This window comes from Aplidium turbinatum, chromosome 16 (assembly GCF_918807975.1).
Source record: "Aplidium turbinatum chromosome 16, kaAplTurb1.1, whole genome shotgun sequence".
NCBI classification, from domain to species: Eukaryota; Metazoa; Chordata; class Ascidiacea; order Aplousobranchia; family Polyclinidae; genus Aplidium; species Aplidium turbinatum.
The window spans coordinates 6,560,611-6,581,502 of NC_137487.1; the positions used below are offsets into that span (position 1 = coordinate 6,560,611).

At 40.0% G+C, this 20,892-nt stretch overlaps 3 protein-coding genes across 3 annotated transcripts; all 3 read right to left on the reverse strand.

Moving 5' to 3' along the window:
* Positions 1–1,233: 1,233 nt before the first annotated feature.
* LOC145785957 (uncharacterized) lies at positions 1,234–4,617 on the reverse strand. Its single transcript, XM_082597649.1, has 2 exons — positions 3,835–4,617; positions 1,234–2,469 (listed from the first exon to the last, which is right to left on the reverse strand). Exons 1-2 carry the CDS (start codon positions 4,604–4,606, stop codon positions 1,706–1,708), a joined length of 1,536 nt encoding a protein of 511 aa, XP_082453775.1. The 5' UTR covers positions 4,607–4,617; the 3' UTR covers positions 1,234–1,705.
* A 985-nt stretch (positions 4,618–5,602) lies between these two features.
* LOC145786002 (tubulin delta chain-like) lies at positions 5,603–7,496 on the reverse strand. Its single transcript, XM_082597693.1, is given in 2 exon segments — positions 5,603–6,431; positions 6,982–7,496. Coding segments are annotated over 2 exon segments (1,344 nt in total).
* A 2,873-nt stretch (positions 7,497–10,369) lies between these two features.
* On the reverse strand, positions 10,370–11,065 carry LOC145785958 (uncharacterized). The gene has a single exon (XM_082597650.1). It carries the CDS (start codon positions 11,063–11,065, stop codon positions 10,370–10,372), a length of 696 nt encoding a protein of 231 aa, XP_082453776.1.
* Between the last annotated feature and the right edge of the window lie 9,827 nt (positions 11,066–20,892).

Consider the following 20,892-nt stretch of genomic DNA (forward strand, 5'->3'; position numbering starts at 1 on the left):
TGATTTTAAGCTAAATTTACTTTATAACTTATTTCTTTGAAATGATAGTTTTGAGAATCCAAATTGCCAAAGTGTGATCACTGGATCTCAAATCACTACAAAACTCTTAATTTTACGTTGAAAAAGTAACAAATCTTTTTCAATTAGCCTACCATTGTTGTCAGACGCTTTTTGGATATCCAGCAAGTGCCTAAATTCAGTAGCCTACATTATTCGAATGGTAGGCTAACAATAACACTAAAATAACTCAAAATATACACAAAAACTATGTTTATTAGGCTAACTAAGATTCATACTATCAACTTATTCTAGCGATTCATGGTCTGTGTATAGAAGTCGCCATGGATGTAGCCTACTGTAGGTTACAGAAGGCTACGTAAAAGTCAAGAAAAAAAAATCAAGAAAAGCATATTAACTCCAATTTAACAATTTGTTACATCTGAAAAAAATTAACATCTGATTGGTTTGGTACCTTACTGCATAAAAAATAAAAATCTTGAAAAGTTCTACTTTCAGATACCTTGATCTACCAACACTATTTTACCACTTTGAGAGATTTTTTCTCCCAAACGCAGTCAGAAAAACTTGAAAAATCACTTTTTCTTTTTTGTTTCAAAATCAAGATCTGCTAATCTCAAGTAGACTATGGAACCTTTGATACTCAAAAGTGTAATTTAAACCGGTCTGGACCATGACACGATGAATTCAGTAATAAAGATAGAAATCCTTGTTTCAAAACATTTTAATCAGCTGATTCTAACATAGTCAGCATTTACTAGTAAATAAACAAACACAGTACAAGTATACAAAATTATAGATAAGGTGAAAGCCAAAAAACTAGAGATTGCATTTTCACAGTGTGAAACGAACTCACTTTTATGTATTACAGTGTAAGGATTTACGAAACAATATCAGTGCTCTCTGTATAAAAAGAAAGTGTGGTGAATTTAGTCACATTCCAGGTAGTTGAACAACTAGATTAAATTTACAGAAAGGCAAGAAAGTCAAACGTAGTGTTCACTTTGAAGAATGCAATCAACCATACGCCTTGGTACATCAGCGTGTCTGAGAACTACCAACGTATTTGTAGCCTATGGGAACGTTCAAATATTACGTAACTCCTTCGAGGGGGAGGGGGGTTTATGCAAAGCGTTACGTTAGCGTCACATCGGCGGGGAGGGGTTCAAGCAAAACGTTACGTAACGCTTTCGAGTACGGAATGGTAGTTTTTTGTGCTTAATTCGTAGTGAAAAAGCGTTACATGAGGGAGGGGGGTCAAAAATTCGGAAAAAAGCGTTACATAATATTTGAACGTTCCCTATGCGAAAGTAGTATGACAGGCTTGATCAGAAAGTTGAAAGTAGTATGAGCTCGAAGGTATATAGAATGAGTAAAAAGTATATTGAAAGTATATGAGTTCGAAAGTAGTATGATCAGAGCCGTTTAAAGGATAAATTGAGCCCGGTACCAATGAGATCTTCGGGTACCAAAAATATTTTTCAGAAAAACGCGCTATACCCAATGAATAAGCGGTGGCTTCAACTTTTCGGTCTCCTTGGAATGGTTACGGGCTCCTTAAATCATCTCGGGAACAGGTTCAAAACTACCCCCAAAACCTTCCTGTCAACGCTACACAATATGACACGTAGCTGAATGAAGTCAATAAACTGTCAACGTGACTTGACGCATTCGGCTCGCTAATTGGTCAATAAACCGTCCACGTGACCTGACGCATTCGTTTCGCTAATTGGCTGATAGCCACACGAATAGAATCCGTCATCTTCGGACATCCATGAAGAAGCAATATCTTGATCGAAGGACAGGAATTCATCACGTGATCAATAGCTTGGTCGGTGAGATTAATGCATTGATTAAGGTGCAGTTCGGTCAATGTATTGCGAGGCAAACCCGCACACAAGCTATGAACACCATGGTCTGTTATGACAGTTTTCGCCACATTCAGCGAGACCAGACAACAGTTGTTTTCGCTAAATGCTTGCAAAGATAGGTCTGTAATGTTGGGACAACCATAAAGATTAACTTTTTTTAACTGACGACAGTTCTGAGCCAGAGAGATTACAGCGTCATCCGCAACGTTGACGCAGCGACGCAAATAGACAACATGAAGATGTTTGCATCTCTTGGAAAGAGCTATCACTCCTTTAGAAGTTATTTCGTCACGATTTCCTTTCCAGGAGTTTAAGTCAATTTTTCTCAGCTGTTGGCAAGCAATGGACAAGCTTTCTAAAGCCGCATCGGAAACCTCACACTCACTGAGATCGATTTCTCTTAATGATGAATAGCAGCAGGAAATAACGTTGTAATCGTTCAAAAGTCCTCTCTGGCAGGTTAAGTTCAGCATGCGGTCTTTTATACTATTTGGGATCGCATGCATGTCGTAGGTGTAGCTTGAAAAATATTTAACAACTGTGTACAAGCAAGAATTCACAAGCGAGTCAACACTCCTATCTGAAGTCATGTTTCGCATGCACTATTAACTACAAGTTTGTTTCTGCAAATACAAAAATAATTACAACGTAGTTTCACATTAGGCCTACTTTGGGACATGATATAAAGTTTCTTGATCAATGTTTTAGCCCACTTTGAGCCAGTAAAGTTAAAAAGCCATATTCGGCCAAAAGGTAAGAAATACTGTAAACAAGCTCAGTATTTTTGATATAAAGCTAAGGGTATGTGAAAAGGATCAACAAATACTTAAACATTTGCATAAAAACACCACAATGCCTCGTTAGAAATATTTACGTGAGCGCTGCTCCATATAGAAAACATTTTAATCAGCTGATTCTAACATAGTCAGCATTTAAAAACAGAGAGAGACTGATCACTATTTGGGATGAGATTTTAATAGTCAGCATTTACTAGTAAATAAACACAGTACAAGTATACAAAATTATAGATAAGGTGAAAGCCAAAAAACTAGAGATTGCATTTTCACAGTGTGAAACGAATTCACTTTTATGTATTACAGTGTAAGGATTTACGAAACAATAAGCCATATTCGGCCAAAAGGTAAGAAATACTGTAAACAAGCTCAGTATTTTTGATATAAAGCTAAGGGTATGTGAAAAGGAAACAAATACTTAAACATTTGCATAAAAACACCACAATGCCTCGTTAGAAATATTTACGTGAGCGCTGCTCCATATAGAAAACATTTTAATCAGCTGATTCTAACATAGTCAGCATTTACTAGTAAATAAACAAACACAGTACAAGTATACAAAATTATAGATAAGGTGAAAGCCAAAAAACTAGAGATTGCATTTTCACAGTGTAAAACGAACTCACTTTTATGTATTACAGTGTAAGGATTTACAAAACAATATCAGTGCTCTTGGTATAAAAAGAAAATGAGGTGAATTCAGTCACATTCCAGGTAGTTAAACAACTAGATTAAATTTACAGAAAGGCAAGAAAGTCAAACGTAATGTTCACTTTAAAGAATGCAATCAACTTTACGCCTTGGTACATCAGCGTGTCTGAGAACTACCAACCTACTTGTATTCGAAAGTAGTATGACAGGCGTGATCAGGGCCGTTTAAAGGATAAATTTGAGCTAGGTACCAATGAGATCTTCGGGCCCCAAATGAAGACACTTTTCAGAAAAACGCGCTATATCCAAAAAATGTACGGTGGCTTCAAGTTTCTGGGCCCGTGGAATGGTTACGCGCTCCTAAAATCATCCCGGGGAACAGGGCCAAAGGCACTCCCCAAAACCCCCGTCAACGCTACACAATATGACACGTAGCTGAATGAAGCTAATAAACTGTCAACGTGACTTGACGCATTCGGCTCGCTAATTGGTCAATAAACCGTCCACGTGACCTGACGCATTCGTTTCGCTAATTGGCTGATAGCCACACGAACAGAATCCGTCCTTCGGACATCCATGAAGAAGCAATATTTTGATCGAAGGACAGGAATTCATCACGTGATCAATAGCTTGGTCGGTGAGATTAATGCATTGATTAAGGTGCAGTTCGGTCAATGTATTGCGAGGCAAACCCGCACACAAGCTATGAACACCATGGTCTGTTATGACAGTTTTCGCCACATTCAGCGAGACCAGACAACAGTTGTTTTCGCTAAATGCTTGCAAAGATAGGTCTGTAATGTTGGGACAACCACAAAGATTAATTTCTTTTAACTGACGACAGTTCTGAGCCAGAGAGATTACAGCGTCATCCGCAACGTTGACGCAGCGACGCAAATAGACAACATGAAGATGTTTGCATCTCTTGGAAAGAGCTATCACTCCTTTAGAAGTAATTTCGTCACGATTTCCTTTCCAGGAGTTTAAGTCAATTTTTCTCAGCTGTTGGCAAGCAATGGACAAGCTTTCTAAAGCTGCATCGGAAACCTCACACTCACTGAGATCGATTTCTCTTAATGATGAATAGCAGCAGGAAATAACGTTGTAATCGTTCAAAAGTCCTCTCTTGCAGGTTAAGTTCAGCATACGGTCTTTTATACTATTTGGAATCGCATGCATGTCGTGGCTGTAGCTTGAAAAATATTTGACAACTGTGTACAAGCAAGAATTCACAAGCGAGTCAACACTCCCATGTGAAGTCATGCTTCGCATGCACTATTAACTACAAGTTTGTTTCTGTAAATACAAAAATAATTACAACGTAGTTTCACATTAGGCCTACTTTGGGACATGATATAAAGTTTCTTGATCAATGTTTTAGCCCACTTTGAGCCAGTAAAGTTGAAAAGCCATTTTCGGCAAAAGGTAAGAAATCTTTTGCCATGAAGCGAAAAATAAGCTCAGTATATTTGATAAAAACTGAAACAAATGCTAAAGGTATGCGAAAAGGTTAAACAACTAAATAAATATTTGCATAAAAACACCACAATGCCTCGTTTGAAATATTTACGTGAGCACTGCTCCATATAGATGAAATTAATTATTAATGTTTTCTATATCTACGCGCCAACACTGCACACAAACTAATAGAAAGAACATAGACCAAGACTTGACTAAAAGCTCTGAGTACAGTATTTGCATATAACCAAAGAAAATGATTGCATTTACAGTCAACGATTAATCGGGTAGGTCAGAGGTTCTCAAACAGTGCGTCGCGACAATATTGTCAACAGGTTTAAACCAAATATTACGAACCATCTCATATGAATCGTTCTCAAAAGATATTAAAGCACCATGCTGCGGAGGTGTTCGTTCAGTCATAAAGCTAAAATTATTGAAATGTCGTTTCAACTTTCCAAGGGCGTCACACAATGACTTCCGTTTGGCATCTATCACAGATATTGTTATCTCCTGACATGAGCATGCGAACCCATTGTTTCGAAACTATTGCAATTGATGGAGAGCGGAGTTACAAAGAAAAATATAAAAATTATTATCGCTGGGTGCGTCGTAAGGTCAGCAAACTTTTCCTGAGACGTAGCAAGGAAAATAATTTGTGAATCACTAGGATAGACGATGCTATTGTATATCCACTTACGGTCTCCATGCCACTCGGTTCTGAAGGTTGACCGAGACGAGATCTCCCAGTCGCATATCTTCCCGGAGGTTTTATGAAAAGAAAATCTTTTAAACAATAATAAAACAACGCTATAATTGCTTATAGGCAGATATAACTGATTCAACAGCGACAAATGCATTTATAAAATCATCATTTTCTAACCCATGCTTGGTATACTGATGTAAGTACGCGCGGGAGCCGTACATCTGCCACGCTTTGCTCACTAGCTCATCTAGTGGCTTAACACAGGACGTCCCATTGCTTAGCAAAACGATACTTTTTTCATGCTTTTGGAAAGGAACATTGTTTTTCCAAACCGGGCATCGGCTTAAGCGAGGTATCCATCGTGGATACAACCTCTCATCTTGAAAATTAGGAACATCTTGTTCCGAAGGTAGAAGAGCTTGCTTTCCTCTCATCACAAGAAGATTAGATGTGTAACGCGGGTAGCATCCTTCGGAATATCCTCCAGCAGACTTGGGAATTTTCCGATGCCAATCCAAACCCTTGTCCATGTAAAAGTCTGTGATCATCATTTGATATATCCTCCTCAAAAGAGCATCCCAGGAAAACGTGGAGTAGGCAACACTAGAAGGAGCAACAAGAGGAAGAGACTTTAAATTTAACATGGTGTAGTGTCCATGAGATGCCGTAGCATCTACTATGTCGCTTAAGACGTTGGGCTGTTTATAAGATGTTGAGGAAGTTACCGGCTGGAGGAGTGATGCCAGTTGCTCAGCAATGACCCCATTAACGTCTTTAAATGAAACGTTTTTGACTCCCAATAATTTGCTGCAAATTTAATGGAGATTGTCGTTATGAAACAAGATATTGGCATCAGTAGTTGAGCAGGTATGGGCAAGTGAAAGGACAGCGTTGTAGTTTTGCACAGCCACTTCCCCATGCGAGTATGGACATCCCAGTCAGCAAGGGTTCGTGGGGCCCACGTGGGATTTCCATGGGCATTCGTGGGCTTGTGGGCTTAAGGTGAGTTTATCTGATGTTTCCGATTAGGCCCCAAGTGCGCGGCCTACTTCATATTTTTTTCTTTACAACCGATTCCCGACATCTTTTATTGAATTTATCTTAATAATGTTAGCATATCATGAAAATGTATCTGGGAATTTATTTTCATTTCTTGAAATAAACTTTCTGGGCTTTCTGTGGGCATGAAGTGGGCTACCCACCATGATGAAAAATTATAAAATATACGTTCCCACCGGTCCATTATGCTATATTAAAGTGCAATAATCATAAAAATTGAATATATACAACGATACAATGCGACGGCGGTTTATATTTTAATAATGGTTTCATGGTAGGCTGCCCACCCATTAGACGTAGGTGGGCTGCCCACTTGGGACATTTCTGCAAACCGTGGACACATAGGTACTGGGGCCCACGTAATACAATGTGAGTAACCCATATGCAGCCCAAGTGGGCCCCACGAACCTTTGCTGACTGGGATATAACCGGATTAATTAGAGATGCTCGCGGGAAATTGTCCCTCAACATCCCGGTAACGTACGAACCAAGCCCCGATCCCGTACCGCCTGCTAAACTCGACAGTATCAAAAAGCCTCCAAAATGATCACATTTTTCAGCCTCTCTGCGCGCTAAATTGTAGATAGCGTCTTCACAGCGAGGTGCGTGAACTTTGAACCCGTACGACCAGTTATTTCCGGAACCGCTCTTCTCACAAAATTGCTGCCCTTTCGCATAGCACCACGCTTTGGCAGAAGTTCCATGTAACGCACGTGTAACTACTTTTTGTTCCATGTCAATCATCACTGATCTTGCTTCTGGAGGTCCGGATTCTGGTTCGTTGAAAAAAGTTCCCAGAGACGTCTTCTTGTAGTCTTCGTTTGCCGCAGATGACACCAGTGGACTTGACTTCATCGCATCATCATACAGAGTGTTCAAAAGCTGGTGCCCAACTTGTGTACCGCATTGCCCCAACTGGACAGTTACACAGGCCGCCATACTGATGCAAGTTACACATAAGATCCTACGCTAAGACAGCATTTGCTGCACGCTCCTGCAAAAATAAAAACATAAATTCAAACATGTCGCAGATGGAAAAGGCTGCATCTGTACAACAATTGTATAATATAAATACTGTACCACAAAAAGAATGTTCACTGCCAAGGGCAAATGCAAGTTAATTAAAATCATTATTAACCAAGCAACATTTGTCAGTTTAATTCAATCGAAAATGAAATTCTAAGAAGGTCCTTGTAACCATCTGTAGATCTCATGCCAAGTAAAATGGAGGCTGTTCAGATACTTTGACAAAGAGTAACTTCAATTTTCGAATCAAAAGTAGTGCAAAAATCCAGAACAAACTGTTATTTTTTTTATAAAAACAGGGTTAATTTTTGTGTTTAACAATTGTTCATTTGACACTTTGACAGTCTAGTACAATCGAAAATTAATTTCTGAGAAGGTTCTTGTAACCATTGTAGATCCCATGCCAGGTGAAATGGAGTCTGTTAAGATACTTTGACAAAAGTGGCTTCAATTTTCGAATCAAAAATAGTGCGAGAATCCAGAACAAAATTGTTTTACAAAAAAAAAGCGGGGTTAATTTTTGTATTCGGTTCAAGGACGAAGTTATATTGTTCAAACCCACTGCTTCATCTTCAGTGGGGAAGATTGAAAACTCAATGCAATTGCATTTTTCTGTTAATTTGACTACTCAAACAGCTAGCAAAACGATTTCTATACATATTGATTAACCCAGCACAATTTAAAAGGCAGACTTTGCTAGCAACGTTGGGCAAATTTCTTTCAGTAATTAATATTTATGCTTAATGCAAGTTTAGATGGAAAACTATTACGTAGGCAACGTAGCATAATGTGAGGAAATTATTGTCTTCACACCATGTACAAAGTACGTTGAGATGAGGAAAGAAACCGTATCACTCTTTAGAAGTGGTTGAACATGGAACAGGAACGCTTGAACACCCACAGAGGAAAATAAAATGCAAACATAATAAAAATCAAACTGAAAAGAGTTTGTTTACAAAAGGTAACTCATAAAATATTGAAAAGTGCACTTAAATAACATAGGCATTACAAAGACAATCATTATGTATTATAAGCAAAGAGTCTATCACTTCTTCAATGAATATTCAAACTATTTTCGTAGGCCATGTTTTGATACATCAGGCTAAAATGCTACTCCGAGACGGCAAATGTCATTACAACAAACAGTGTTGTACTGAGTGGGTTTGAAAACCTGCACGTTAAATCCGTAAGTAGCTCTGTAGAAGACACATACAACACTGCACAACATAAAATGAACTAAAACGGTTCTTTGAAATCCGTTGGTGATCCGTCCAAAAATATCACGTATCGTAAGAGCCATCGATATAGGGAACAAATGCTGGATAATTAAAGTCACAAATTACACAAGCCAACACACTTTTTGTGTCAGCATAGTAAATGTCATTCTAGGGTATATTTTGGGTGCTGAATTCAAAAATCACATCAGATTTTTTGTATCACATCAGAATTTTATGATATCTGAATGCTGTTTTGGTAAAAATGGGTAAAATCGACTCCTTATCTATATTGGTAGACAATGTCGTTTCATGGAATTTGAACTCTTTTTTTTGTCAACAAGGTCTGTGATAAAGTCTAAATTCATCACGATAAAGTCTACACAAGAGATACAAACATAATATTAATGAAAACATTGAAGTATTTCAAGACCTGTTTTATTTAATTTTATTGAAGTGTGGTAACTTGAACCCAATTCTTCAAAGTTTATCTGCTAACACTAAACGTTCAGCGTCATTTTTTTTACAAGAGTAGGCTACATTGTTATTTTTTTCGTGTTAAGTAGGTTTGGTGGCTTTGCAAATCCCCAATACATATTTTAAACCTTTTGATTTTGCTATTGGTTACAAAAGTAGGTGCTCACTGCCTACCTACAATCCCTCCTCGGTCTGCCTGAACCATACTTGCAATTGTTTCATGTTGTTTTTTGATTTTATTGAGCTAGCGAGTTGGGATAAAAACTTGATTTTGTATAAACTTACAATGGCTTTAACACGACAACTTAACTCCGTGGTACACATTCATTTCTCTAGCTTGCTTCTTTCGATAATGAAATGAAACTCAACACAAAGGCAGGCAAAATTGTGTCCAGAAACAACTGCTCCCGGCACGCAGCAAAAGGCGATAATCAGTTGTGAAATCTCTTTGCAGCCAGGCAAGCCACGTCACGCAGAACACAGAAACAACGCAAATTCAATGTCAACAAAATTTCATCACAATTTCAATTCTGATCAAGAGGGTAATTGACCCGCCGGAACATTGCGGCCCCTAATTATGGCACATTATTAAATAAAAGTTGAAGTAGAAGGGTCGATTCCCGACATGCAATACACAGAAAGTATGTACATTAAAACTACACAAAAACGGTGATTATCCTTTGATAGCAGTGCAAGGCACCTGGACACCCTGGCCACAATGGCCTGGCGAATACTTACACGATTAACGATTACATCATTTGCATGAAACACACAATAGCAAACAAATCAATGCATTACACAGTAGGCCTAACTAACTAGCTAATTATAACGAGGCCGATGACTGAGATCGCTGTAGAGCATACGTTACTAAGACATGTTGTTGAGTTACGCATATTGTAGCCCTGCGGATGACACATAGAAATACGCAGGTTAATAACAGATTCGCGCGGTACATATCTACAATACACTACAATTTAAATGAAAGGCAAGGGTGGTACAGATGCCTCGACGACACCCGCTAACAACAGACCAGAGCGGGGCCGGGTCCAGAACGCAGTCAAGCATTCCCCACAGGAGCAACGCACGATATATTCCTTAGGACCAGGTCCACTTTGACCTCACCCGATGCCTCGTCCACCACTGAGACTGCCACCCTGACGCGCCTGACAATCGGTTTTCCTTTTCTAATTTTGGGATGATCTCATGGACTCTCCCCAGACGGTACCTCCCTCTCTTAGTTATATCTTCTGGAGAACCAACCACCACTAATTGGCCAGGCTGTAGGTTTTCCACCAAACTGGCCCACTTTTTTCTACCCTGCAGGGAAGGTAAATAGAAAGATATCCATTTCTCCCAGAAACTGTGAGATAGAGCCAGGTTATACCTATAGTCTCTCCGTAACTCATCTCGGTCATGAGGATTTCCTACTGATGAAAATGGGCTCAAGAATGGGTTAAGGAGTGCGGCTGGGGTGATAACAGTAGAATCCTTATGGTCATCACAGACAGGGACTAAAGGTCTTTCGTTGACTATTCTTGTGGCACTACCAGTAAATGTAAGAAGTTCAACAAAGTTGGGTTTTCGTGATGAGTTCCCAATAACGTGGGAAAAGGCAATTTTGAATTGCTTGACCATTGCTTCCCAGGCCCCTCCCTGGGCCGGCGCATACGGAGGAATGAACTCCCAGTGAATTCCCCTTTTTCGCAAAGAAGTTTGAATTTCAGAAGACTCCAAAATTTCTGGTAGTCTTTTAGCTGCCGCTTGAAACATGGTCCCGTTATCTGAGTACATGTCACGTATAGATCCACGCAAATCTACAAATCTGGTAAATGCTAAAACAAATTCACTGTAAGATAGTGACGTCACAAGTTCCACATTAGGGTGGAGTGAAAAATTTTTTTTTTTTCAAATCAAAAAATCAGATTAACCAAAATTGGCGTATGGACCTAAAACCAACTTCTGAAAAGGTTTTGGGTTTGTGCCACCTACACCGAGGTGGCCCATAATTTTTAAAGGTCATCAGAGGGTCAAATTTCATGAAAATCCCATAACTTGGAAACCGGTTAAGCTAGAATGTTGGTTTTTGGCTTAAAAGTTCCAGAAGGTCCATGTTTATATATGCTCTAATGCAACTTTTGTCTCTATTTTAACTATATAAGCTGATAATAATAAAAAATGACGTTTTACTTAGTTTGAAAGCTATGTAACGTGGAGAATTGAAAATGCTATATTTGAACTATTTGCACCCATAGTTATGTGTTAAAGCATAATAGGTACAAACTGACTAAGTACTGCTTAAAATACTTTCTAAGTAGTTGGTACAAAGGATATGCAAGCAGCAATCATGGATATGTGACAAACAAACTCAATGACAAAAATGATGTAGCAAAGACTCATATGCAATAATGTTGCAATGCTATTTGACATCAAGTTTCAAAATTTACATCTGTGGTTTCCATGAAATTTATTAGAAACTACTTACAATCAGGGTCACATTATAAAAAATATCATGTGGTAAAAAAATATTGAAAACCTTCAACCTGAAAACATTAGGACTATCAAAGTCAGAAAAAATATATTTCTACTCTAATCCATTGCAAATTTGGGCAAGGCTGACTCTGCTTTGGTAAAGACCCTTGCCAACCTTAATCCACCACTGTTTGCAATGAGTGTTACAGAAACCATGACATCAACTCATTTATAATTACACATATCCAATGGCAATGCACAGCCAGGGGCTCCGAGAGGGGGAAAGTCGGGCAACTATCCCCCCTAGCATAATATTGTGAAGGAAAAACGAGTAGTTTTTCGTTTGTGCACGTTTGAGGGGGGCCCACTTTTGCCATTAAAATGATAGTGTAACAACTTAAAAAAAAAACAAATTTTTGAATAAAATAGGCAGTTCCAAGTATTTTTCGATCATAGCATATGCAACTTCAAATGTATCTCATCAAGAACGAATCATTCTTGTTTTAAGGTAAGCATTGTTAAACTGTTTCAAGACGTAAAATTTGATGCCTGTTAAGCCTACTGATTTCTGCATCATCAATTTTCTATTGTTTTAACTTAAAAACTGGTACTGCTGCGATTGGCTAAGCGTGTAGCCTACTATTTTTGCTTGACCAACGGAACCTTGACTTCAAAAACTGCATTGGCCAGGCGTAAGTCCACCGGTGTTAGCTCAGTGGTTATGCGCCCGGCTCGAGATCATGCAGCGCTGGTTTGACTCTCGTGGTCATATCATTTTTGGAGTAAGTGATCAACTGTAGCTTGTGTCATTTTCAAGTGTAACCAGGCCAGATAAGAAATTCAAAATAAAGCTGCCTCATTCAAGAAGCCTACTTGAGCAGTTTCAAATCCATCCTTCTCTGCATTTGTTTTTCCTTTACAATATTATGCTAGGGGGGAAAGTTGCCCGACTCCCCCCCCTTCTCGGAGCCCCTGGCTGTGTATCGTTATTGGATATGTGTAATTATAAATGAGTTGATGTCATGGTTTCTGTAACACTCATTGCAAACAGTGGTGGATTAAGGTTGGTCTTTACCAAGGGTCTTTACCAAAGCAGAGTCAGCCTTGCCCAAATTTGCAATGGATTAGAGTAGAAATATATTTTTTCTGACTTTGATAGTGCTGATGCTTTCAGGTTGAAGGTTTTCAATATTTTTTCACCACATGATAATTTTTATAATGCGACCCTGATTGTAAGTAGTTTCTTATAAATTTCATGAAAACCAAAGATGTAAATTTTGAAACTTGATGTCAAATAGCATTGCAACATTATTGCATATGAGTCTTTGCTACATCATTTTTGTCATTGAGTTTGTTTGTCACATATCCATGATTGCTGCTTGCATATCCTTTGTACCAACTACTTAGAAAGTATTTTAAGCAGTACTTAGTCAGTTTGTACCTATTATGCTTTAACACACAACTATGGGTGCAAATAGTTCAAATATAGCATTTTCACTTCTTTGTTGCATAGCTTTCAAACTAAAATGTCATTTTTTATTATTATCAGCTTATATAGTTAAAATAGAGACAAAAGTTGCATTAGAGCATATATAAACATGGACCTTCTGGAACTTTTAAGCCAAAAACCAACATTCTAGCTTAACCGGTTTCCAAGTTATGGGATTTTCATGAAATTTGGCCCTCGGATGACCTTTAAAAATTATGGGCCACCTCGGTGTAGGTGGCACAAACCCAAAACCTTCTCAGAAGTTGGTTTTAGGTCCATACGCCACTTTTGGTTAATCTGATTTTTTGATTTGAAAAAAAAAAATTTTTTCACTCCACCCTATTCCACATGGATTGCTCTACTCGCAAGACAGGTAAATAACAATCCCCATGCTTTCTTTTGGCTTCTTCCTTCCACAAACGTCATTGGACCAAAATAATCTACGCCACTGTTGAAGAAGGGTTTGTTATAGGCCGTGGTTCGTGGTAATGGTAGATCCGACATAAGCTGCCTGATAGGCTTGGCTTTCTCTAATGCACATGGAGCGCAGTCATGCAAATAATGTTTCACCGAGGTATTACCATTTGCAATCCAAAAACGTTGACGAGTAGATAACAGTGTCTGTTGCACACCACAGTGATAGCTATCACAATGAGCGTCAAGGACAACTAGCCGTGTCAATGCGTGCCTCGAAGGCAAAATAAGAGGATGCTTCGCATCGACAGTTATTTCGGGAGACTTACTCAATCGACCTTCAATACGAAGTCTCCCCCGTGTGTCCACACAAGGACGATACTTTTTTAGAGAGCGCAACTCCTTCAGGCACTGTATATCAGCGCCAGCTTCGCTCGAAGCAAGACGTTTTGTTACCACATCGATCGACTCCGGCAGGCCGTCATAACTTAACAAATCTATATACACTACTTTTTGTACGTAAGAAACAACCCTATTTAAAGCGTCCTCAAGATAGGATGCATTTAACTTTGGTTTTACATACCCATTGTTCCCGACAATTTTCACCAAATCAAACGTCATATAAAAACCGTTCAAGTCTACTGAATATTACGTCATGGAAATTCCTAAAGCATGTGCCAAAATTGCACCAGCGTTCATAAGAATTGTGTCAAACCTGTTTGGGCCTGTTTAAACAGGAAATATTACATCAGCTTTAAACACCTGTTGGAATGACTTCATAATTGTCTTTCATTATTGCGTCACAGTACTGCATACGTGAATTTGAGATATTGCTATCTATTCTGGTCATTCGTAAAATGATTGTTTGAAAGTTGGCCGCACATTTAACTGTTGGCTTAGTGCTTGCTAGCTGGACAAAAGTTCCGTCTTTTATCCAAGTAATCTGTTGTGTAGTGACAGTTTAAGTGGTGTAGGCGTTGCACCCCCTCGTTTTCGGTAGCCTCGGGCTAATTTTACAGGAATACACTGTTTGAAAAGAAGTTCAAGTGTGTGTTTCTTCGGTCATTATATACAGACGAACGGATTAGGGAACTTTATGTTAAAATTTTCCCAAGAAGAGATTATGGTTTACCGCTGTGACCATAAAAAATAAAAGACGATTCTCTGTCTAGTGTTTGGCGCAGAAGCACTTAGAAGCAAAAAATAAAAGACGAAGTTAGTTAGTTGGTAGGCCAAGAAGCACTTAGAAGCAAAGAAATAATAAAAGAAGATCTTATTGGTTGGTAGTCTAAAGAAGCAAAGAAAATTAAAGACATTTCTTCTCGGTAGGCAACTGAAGAACTTTAAGCTAAAAAGTAAAGACATTTCTTCTCAGTTTGGTACAGAAGAAAAATAACTTTGACATTCATTGGCAAGAAAGAAGATTAAAGGCAATCCATCTGTGCTTGAAGATTCAAGTGGAAGAATCCAAGCAAGTTTTGTGGACGTTTGGACTTCACATACTCGTACAGCTACGGTATCGTGCATTTAAATTCTTTTTTGTATTTTTACGGTCTTTGCAGTTAAGTTTTTTATAACTACTGTAATTTTGTGTGATTGTGTAACTTAATTTTTTAATTGTTAAATTTAGCCCTAACATTTAATATGTCTACACTCGGTGGTGACAGGGACTCGACCGCCGTCGACTCGACTGAGTTTAAGCCTGATGATGTTCTTTGCGGTCGGGCAGGCCATTCTGGGGAGGGACCCATTAACGATGAGGCTAAGTCAGTTCGAGAGGCCCGGCATCTTAGACGGGATATTTTGACTCAAATTGGGAAACTTTCTGTGGCCCTAGGTTCTTTGAGTGATAAGCAGGAACTGTTAATTTTTAGATCTAACTTATCTACTTTAGAAGAGGAATTAAGGCATTTCCATGCTCTTTTGAGTAAAATTGTTAACTCTGCAATCTTGGCAGAACTTCGTGATAGGGTAGATCCCGAATTTAACTCGTTAAAAAATAACTTCGAACAAAAAGAAAGTGATTTCTCAGATAGGTTAGATGCTGACATACATCCTGAGGATAGCGCCTCAAATGTAAGCACTAGGATGTCTGAGAGCTCGTCACGGATAGTTGCACAAATTAACCTACAGCTAAGACGAGAGGAGCTCCAGATCCAAGCCGAGGCCGAAGCAAGAGCTGCTGAGGCCGAAGCAAGAGCTGCTGAGGCCGCCGCGAGAGCTGAGACCATACGAGTTGAGGCCGAAGCGAGAGCTGCTGAGGCCGCCGCGAGAGCTGAGGCCGTACGAGCTGAGGCTGCCGCGAAAGCCGAAGCGAGAGCTGCTGAGTTCGCACTCAAAGACGCACAGTTGAGGGCTGAACAACGTAAGGAGGTAGCTTTAGCTGAATATCGTTCTGAGTTGGGCTCCCGGCGTAGCTCTAGGAAGGGCTCTTCTAGGCATTCCAGAAGTGAACATCAATCGCAGTTTAATTTACCTAACCTTTTCCAGACGCCTGTTCAATCTGTAAGTGGACCTGTACAATCCACATGTTTTCCAGCTGTTTCAGGAGGTCTCGGGGCCGCGGCTAAGGGTCTTCCGAAGGCTGTAGAGCCAAGGTCTGCAAATTACAACCGAACTCCTCCCCCAGAGCGTACAGGTCACGGGGCCGCCATTAGCAGTAATGCTTTGCCCCCTTCAAAGTTTTCTGCGCCGCTAGTTGCTGATCGCCCAGCTACACGTAATTTAGGTGGTTGTGAGAGGCGTATCGTGTCTCCTGATTTTAACGTGTTTGAGGATCGTGATCGGGTTGTGCATGTGACTGAGCCCACTCAGCCCCTTAAGGGATATAGCTTGTCTTCTCCCGCTAAATCGAGTTCTCAACAGCAGGATTGCTTTTTTGAATACCAAAATAGTAGGACGTTCTTCGATAAGGCGGCCTTGATTGGTTACGATGGTAATAATATGCCATTTGTCTTCTTTAAAAATCGTGTTATGGCCTTGATGGCAGCTTCGCCCTTTAAGGGAACTCGTTTGACTTTGTTGCAAGCAGCTTGTGTTAGAACAGCTGCACAAACGATTGCTAATTTGGTTTCCGACACTCCTGGCTTGTCAGAGGAAGACAGGATAGAAATGTCGTTATCTCGCTTGTCCCAACGTTTTGGAGTTCGTGGAGGTCTTTTCGCAGAACCAGAAATTAGAAAGTATCGCTATGGTAGCAAATTGACTTCTATCTCTTCCAGTGATTTGAAAGAGTTTAAAGATGAATTGTCGCAGTGTTTGCTTTACGCGAAAGCTTATGGTCAGCGTGATAAATTAGAAGGACGTTTTGTTTTGGATTTGGCTAAACGACTCCCGTTTGACGCTAAGCAGCGTTATCTTGACTTTTTAGGTGATCAGTATGGTAGCACTGAGGAACCTACTTTTCAGAGTTTGTTTGATTTTGTAGTACGGGAGGAAACGCGCAAGTCGACTGATTTTAGCATTATGCTAATGGGCGATTCTGGTGAGTCGCAGCATTTTAAAAAGTTTGGCAAAGGAAAATTGCCTTCATGTCCGGTTAGGCAGACGTCGGTAAAACCCCATGATAATGTGATTTCAGGGAGTTCGCAGTACTCGACTGCTGTTGGCGCACCGCGCGGCGGTGTGGCCAGACATAGTGACATACCGGCGTGTTTTTGTTGTTCGTCACGTGGTCAAGTTGAATATCATTTTTTGTCTAATTGTAAAGAATTTTTGCGCTTGACACCTAAAGATCGGAGAGATGTCATTGTGAAAGCTGGCAAATGCTTGAATTGTTTGCGCCAGCATATGGTTAGAGACTGTAATCATGCAAATAACTGTCGTAAGTGTGGACCTACCAACGATAGGAAACACTATTTTCTTCTGCATGATTTTTATGTGACGTCACGTGATTCTCTGGATTTGGTCGGTAAAGATGAGGCTGGTGCCAGAGTTCCTGTGCGTAATGTTAAGATTGGAAATGTTAAAGCAGCCTTTAACCGCGTTACTGCTGCTCGTGTTTTGAATCCAATGACTGGCAAATCGAAGTTGGTGTATTGTCAGCATGATCCTGGTTCGCAGTTGACCTTTGTTTCGAGTGACTTGGTGTGCGAACTTGGTCTTAAACCGTATGATAAAGCGTCGTTTAAAATGGATACTCTGGCTGGTCAGAAACCTACTTGTGCTGACCTTGTTAAACTCAACATCCAGTCGTTAGAGACTGATGAACTGTTTTGTGATATAACCTCGGTGGTTAACCCAGCTTGGGCTGACGATGTTAAAACTTTACCCCATAAACAAGATTTAAGTGGTTTCCGTCATTTTCATGACGTGAATATGTTTCATTTGAATGATTGTAGTACTGTAGATGTACTGATTGGCAACGACAACGCTTATTTGATGTGTGCAAAAGAAGAGCGTGTTGGTGACAATCGTAGTGAACCGCATGCTTTGCTCACTCCTCTCGGTTGGTTGGCTTGTGGTGGTAAGTCACCCTTAGTTGAAAGCGTTGCTAAAGTGTGCAGAGTGCAGACGTCTTCAGAGTCGGATGTCATCTCTGGCTTTCAGCGTAAAATTGAGTCTCGCGATATGGAAATAGCAGACCTGAATAAAGTCATTCAGGATTTGACTTTGCAAAATGAAACCTGTGAATTGTCTCGCAATGACATTTTGGCTAGAGAACTTGTCGAACCGAATATTGAGTTGAAAGATGGTCGATTTGAGATACCTGTTCCGTTGAAGGAAGATATTGATCTACCTAACAATTTTGTGTTGGCGTCAGATAGAGCTGCTGCTTTAAGAAAGAAAGCTTTAAAACAACCTGAACTTCGTGATTTCCTTACTGACACCATGAAAGATCTTAAATCTAATGGCTATATTGAGCGCGCGGGTGAAGCAGGAAATGTCAAGGGATTTGAATGGTATTTACCATACTTTGTGACGTCACAATTAAAAAAGCGCATTGTTTACGATGGCAAGTCTGAATTTCGAGGAACTTGTGTTAATGATGTAATGTTTTCGGGTCCTGACTTGTTAAACCCTCTGGTAGATGTCTTGGCTAGATTTCGGCTTGGTAGATTTGGTCTCATGGCTGATGTGACTAAATGCTTCTTTCAAATAATGTTACCTGAGTCGCAAAGGGATTTGTTTCGTATATTGTGGTTTGAAGATGATGACCTTGAAAATGGTAGGATAGTACCATTTCGTTTTTGTGTACACCCTTGGGGAATAAAGAGTAGCCCGTATATCGCTTGCTTGGCTATAAAGAAAATGATCGAGCAGAATCCCAGCAGTGCTGGTGAATTGACTCTCTGCAATATTGCAAATAATATGTACATGGATGATTTTATATTTTCGGCTGATAGCTTAGAGGAAGCTCAGCAAATCACTCATGAATCAATTGCTTTGTTTGATAGCCGTGGGTTTCAACTTGTTAAGTGGAGTGCTAACAAGGAGTCTATGATTGTCTTGTCAAATTTGGATAATGAGATGCTTTCACCTTTGATTCGTGACATTGACTTTCAGACTGAAAATATGACTTTGCCATCAGCGAAGACATTGGGTTGTGTGTGGCAAACCGAGTCTGACGAGATGCGTATCGCATGTTCCTTAAAGCCCTTAGCTAAACACACGCGCCGAAGTATGCTCAGTCAGCTTGGACAAAATTTTGATCCGCTAGGCTTTGGAGCGCCATTTTTTCTAAAAGCACGCCTTATACTTCAGCAATTGGCGATAGACAAGTTTGATTGGGACACCGAGGTCCCTGATAGCTTTGTTAAAGAGTGGGAGTCGTGGCTTCGCTCTTTGGACCTGCTTAAAGATTTTTCGTTACCGAGATGGTATTTTGCAAACTCTGGTGTGTGCAGTCCGGATGATATTGTCTCATATCAATTGCATGGGTTTAGTGATGCTTCGAATCAAGCTTTCTCTTCTGTTGTTTACTTACGTAGACTGGTTAACGGAGCTCCGAGTGTGTCTTTCGTTCTGGGTAAATCTACCATTGTTGTAAAAAATCAGTTTTCTTGGCCGATAGCTAGGAAAGAGCTTGTTGCCGCTTTGAATACAGCAAGACTCGTGAAGCAGGCCTACGAGGCATTGAAGATGCCCGACTGCAGTAAGTATTTTTGGTGTGATTCTCGGACTGTGTTGCAGTGGGTTAAGAACCCTGATTTACGTTTGAATAAGTTTATTACGCGTCGAGTTGAGCATATTTTATTGTTGTCTGGAGCCCAGGATTGGCGTTTTTGCCCTACCGATATGAACCCAGCTGATGTTGGCACAAGGCCAAATCTTATTACAAAGAAAGAGTTTCGAGAGTTGTGGTTAAATGGTTCTAGTCTTCTCTATCAGTGTGAAGAAATTCCATCTGTAGAAAACCCCACTCCAGTACCTGTCCATAGCCTATATCTTCGTGACGAAGAGGGGTCGCTTGACGTTGGACAGGGTGGCCTTCACAGATTGATCGAGGCCGCACCTTCTTTGTATGTTATGAAAAAGAGAATTGCTTATTTGGTTGCTTTTGTTGAATTTTTGTGCTGTAAAACGAAAAAGCGTAGCTTTATGAAGCCAAAACTGGACGCCTCTTATCTTGATAGAGCCTTAGACTTAACTGTGAAGTTTGTTCAGAAAAGCGTGTATGGCGATGTGTTACATTTAATGACCAAACGATCGCCGGATGCACTTGAGGAAGTGATAAAGCGGGGTAGTGTTGGCGCTTCGCAACGTGAGAAGGAACGCTTGAAAGGATTGCGTTCACTTAAAAAGTACAGACCTTGTGTAGATGATGCTGGTGTAATCCGCATTGAAGGGCGCTTAAGTAATTCTCCCGAGATTTCTCTAGAAGCAAAGCATCCGATTGTTTTGCCTTCGAAACACCCCTTCGCTAGGCTTGTTGTACTGTCGCATCATAATCGAAATGCGCACTGTGGAGTACAGCACACTTTGTTGTCTACGCGACAGAAGTTTTGGATCGCTAATGGTAATGCTTCCGTGAAGAGGTATCTTAATGATTGTGGTGTATGTGCGATTGAGAAAGCTCGGCCTATAAGGCAGCTCATGTCTGATTTACCTTTGTCTCGCACAACTGCCCATAGGAAACCCTTTTTTGACTGCGGCTTGGACTATCTTGGACCACTGACCTTTGTTGAAGGTAGGAGTCACAAAAAAGCTTGGGGACTCTTATTCACATGTATGGCATCTCGCGCTATTCATGTTGAGCTGGTTACGTCATTGTCGCTGTGTGAATTTTTACTTGCCTTTACAAGGT

Excerpts from the sequence above, each read along its gene's own strand:
- LOC145785957 (XM_082597649.1), bottom strand. The coding sequence starts at position 4,606 with ATGCGAAGCATGACTTCACATGGGAGTGTTGACTCGCTTGTGAATTCT. Across the intron at positions 2,470-3,834 it reads TGCGTCAGGTCACGTGGACG|ATAGGAGTGTTGACTCGCTT; the intron begins GTTTATTGACCA and ends ACATGACTTCAG.
- LOC145785958 (XM_082597650.1), bottom strand. The coding sequence starts at position 11,065 with ATGTACTCAGATAACGGGACCATGTTTCAAGCGGCAGCTAAAAGACTA.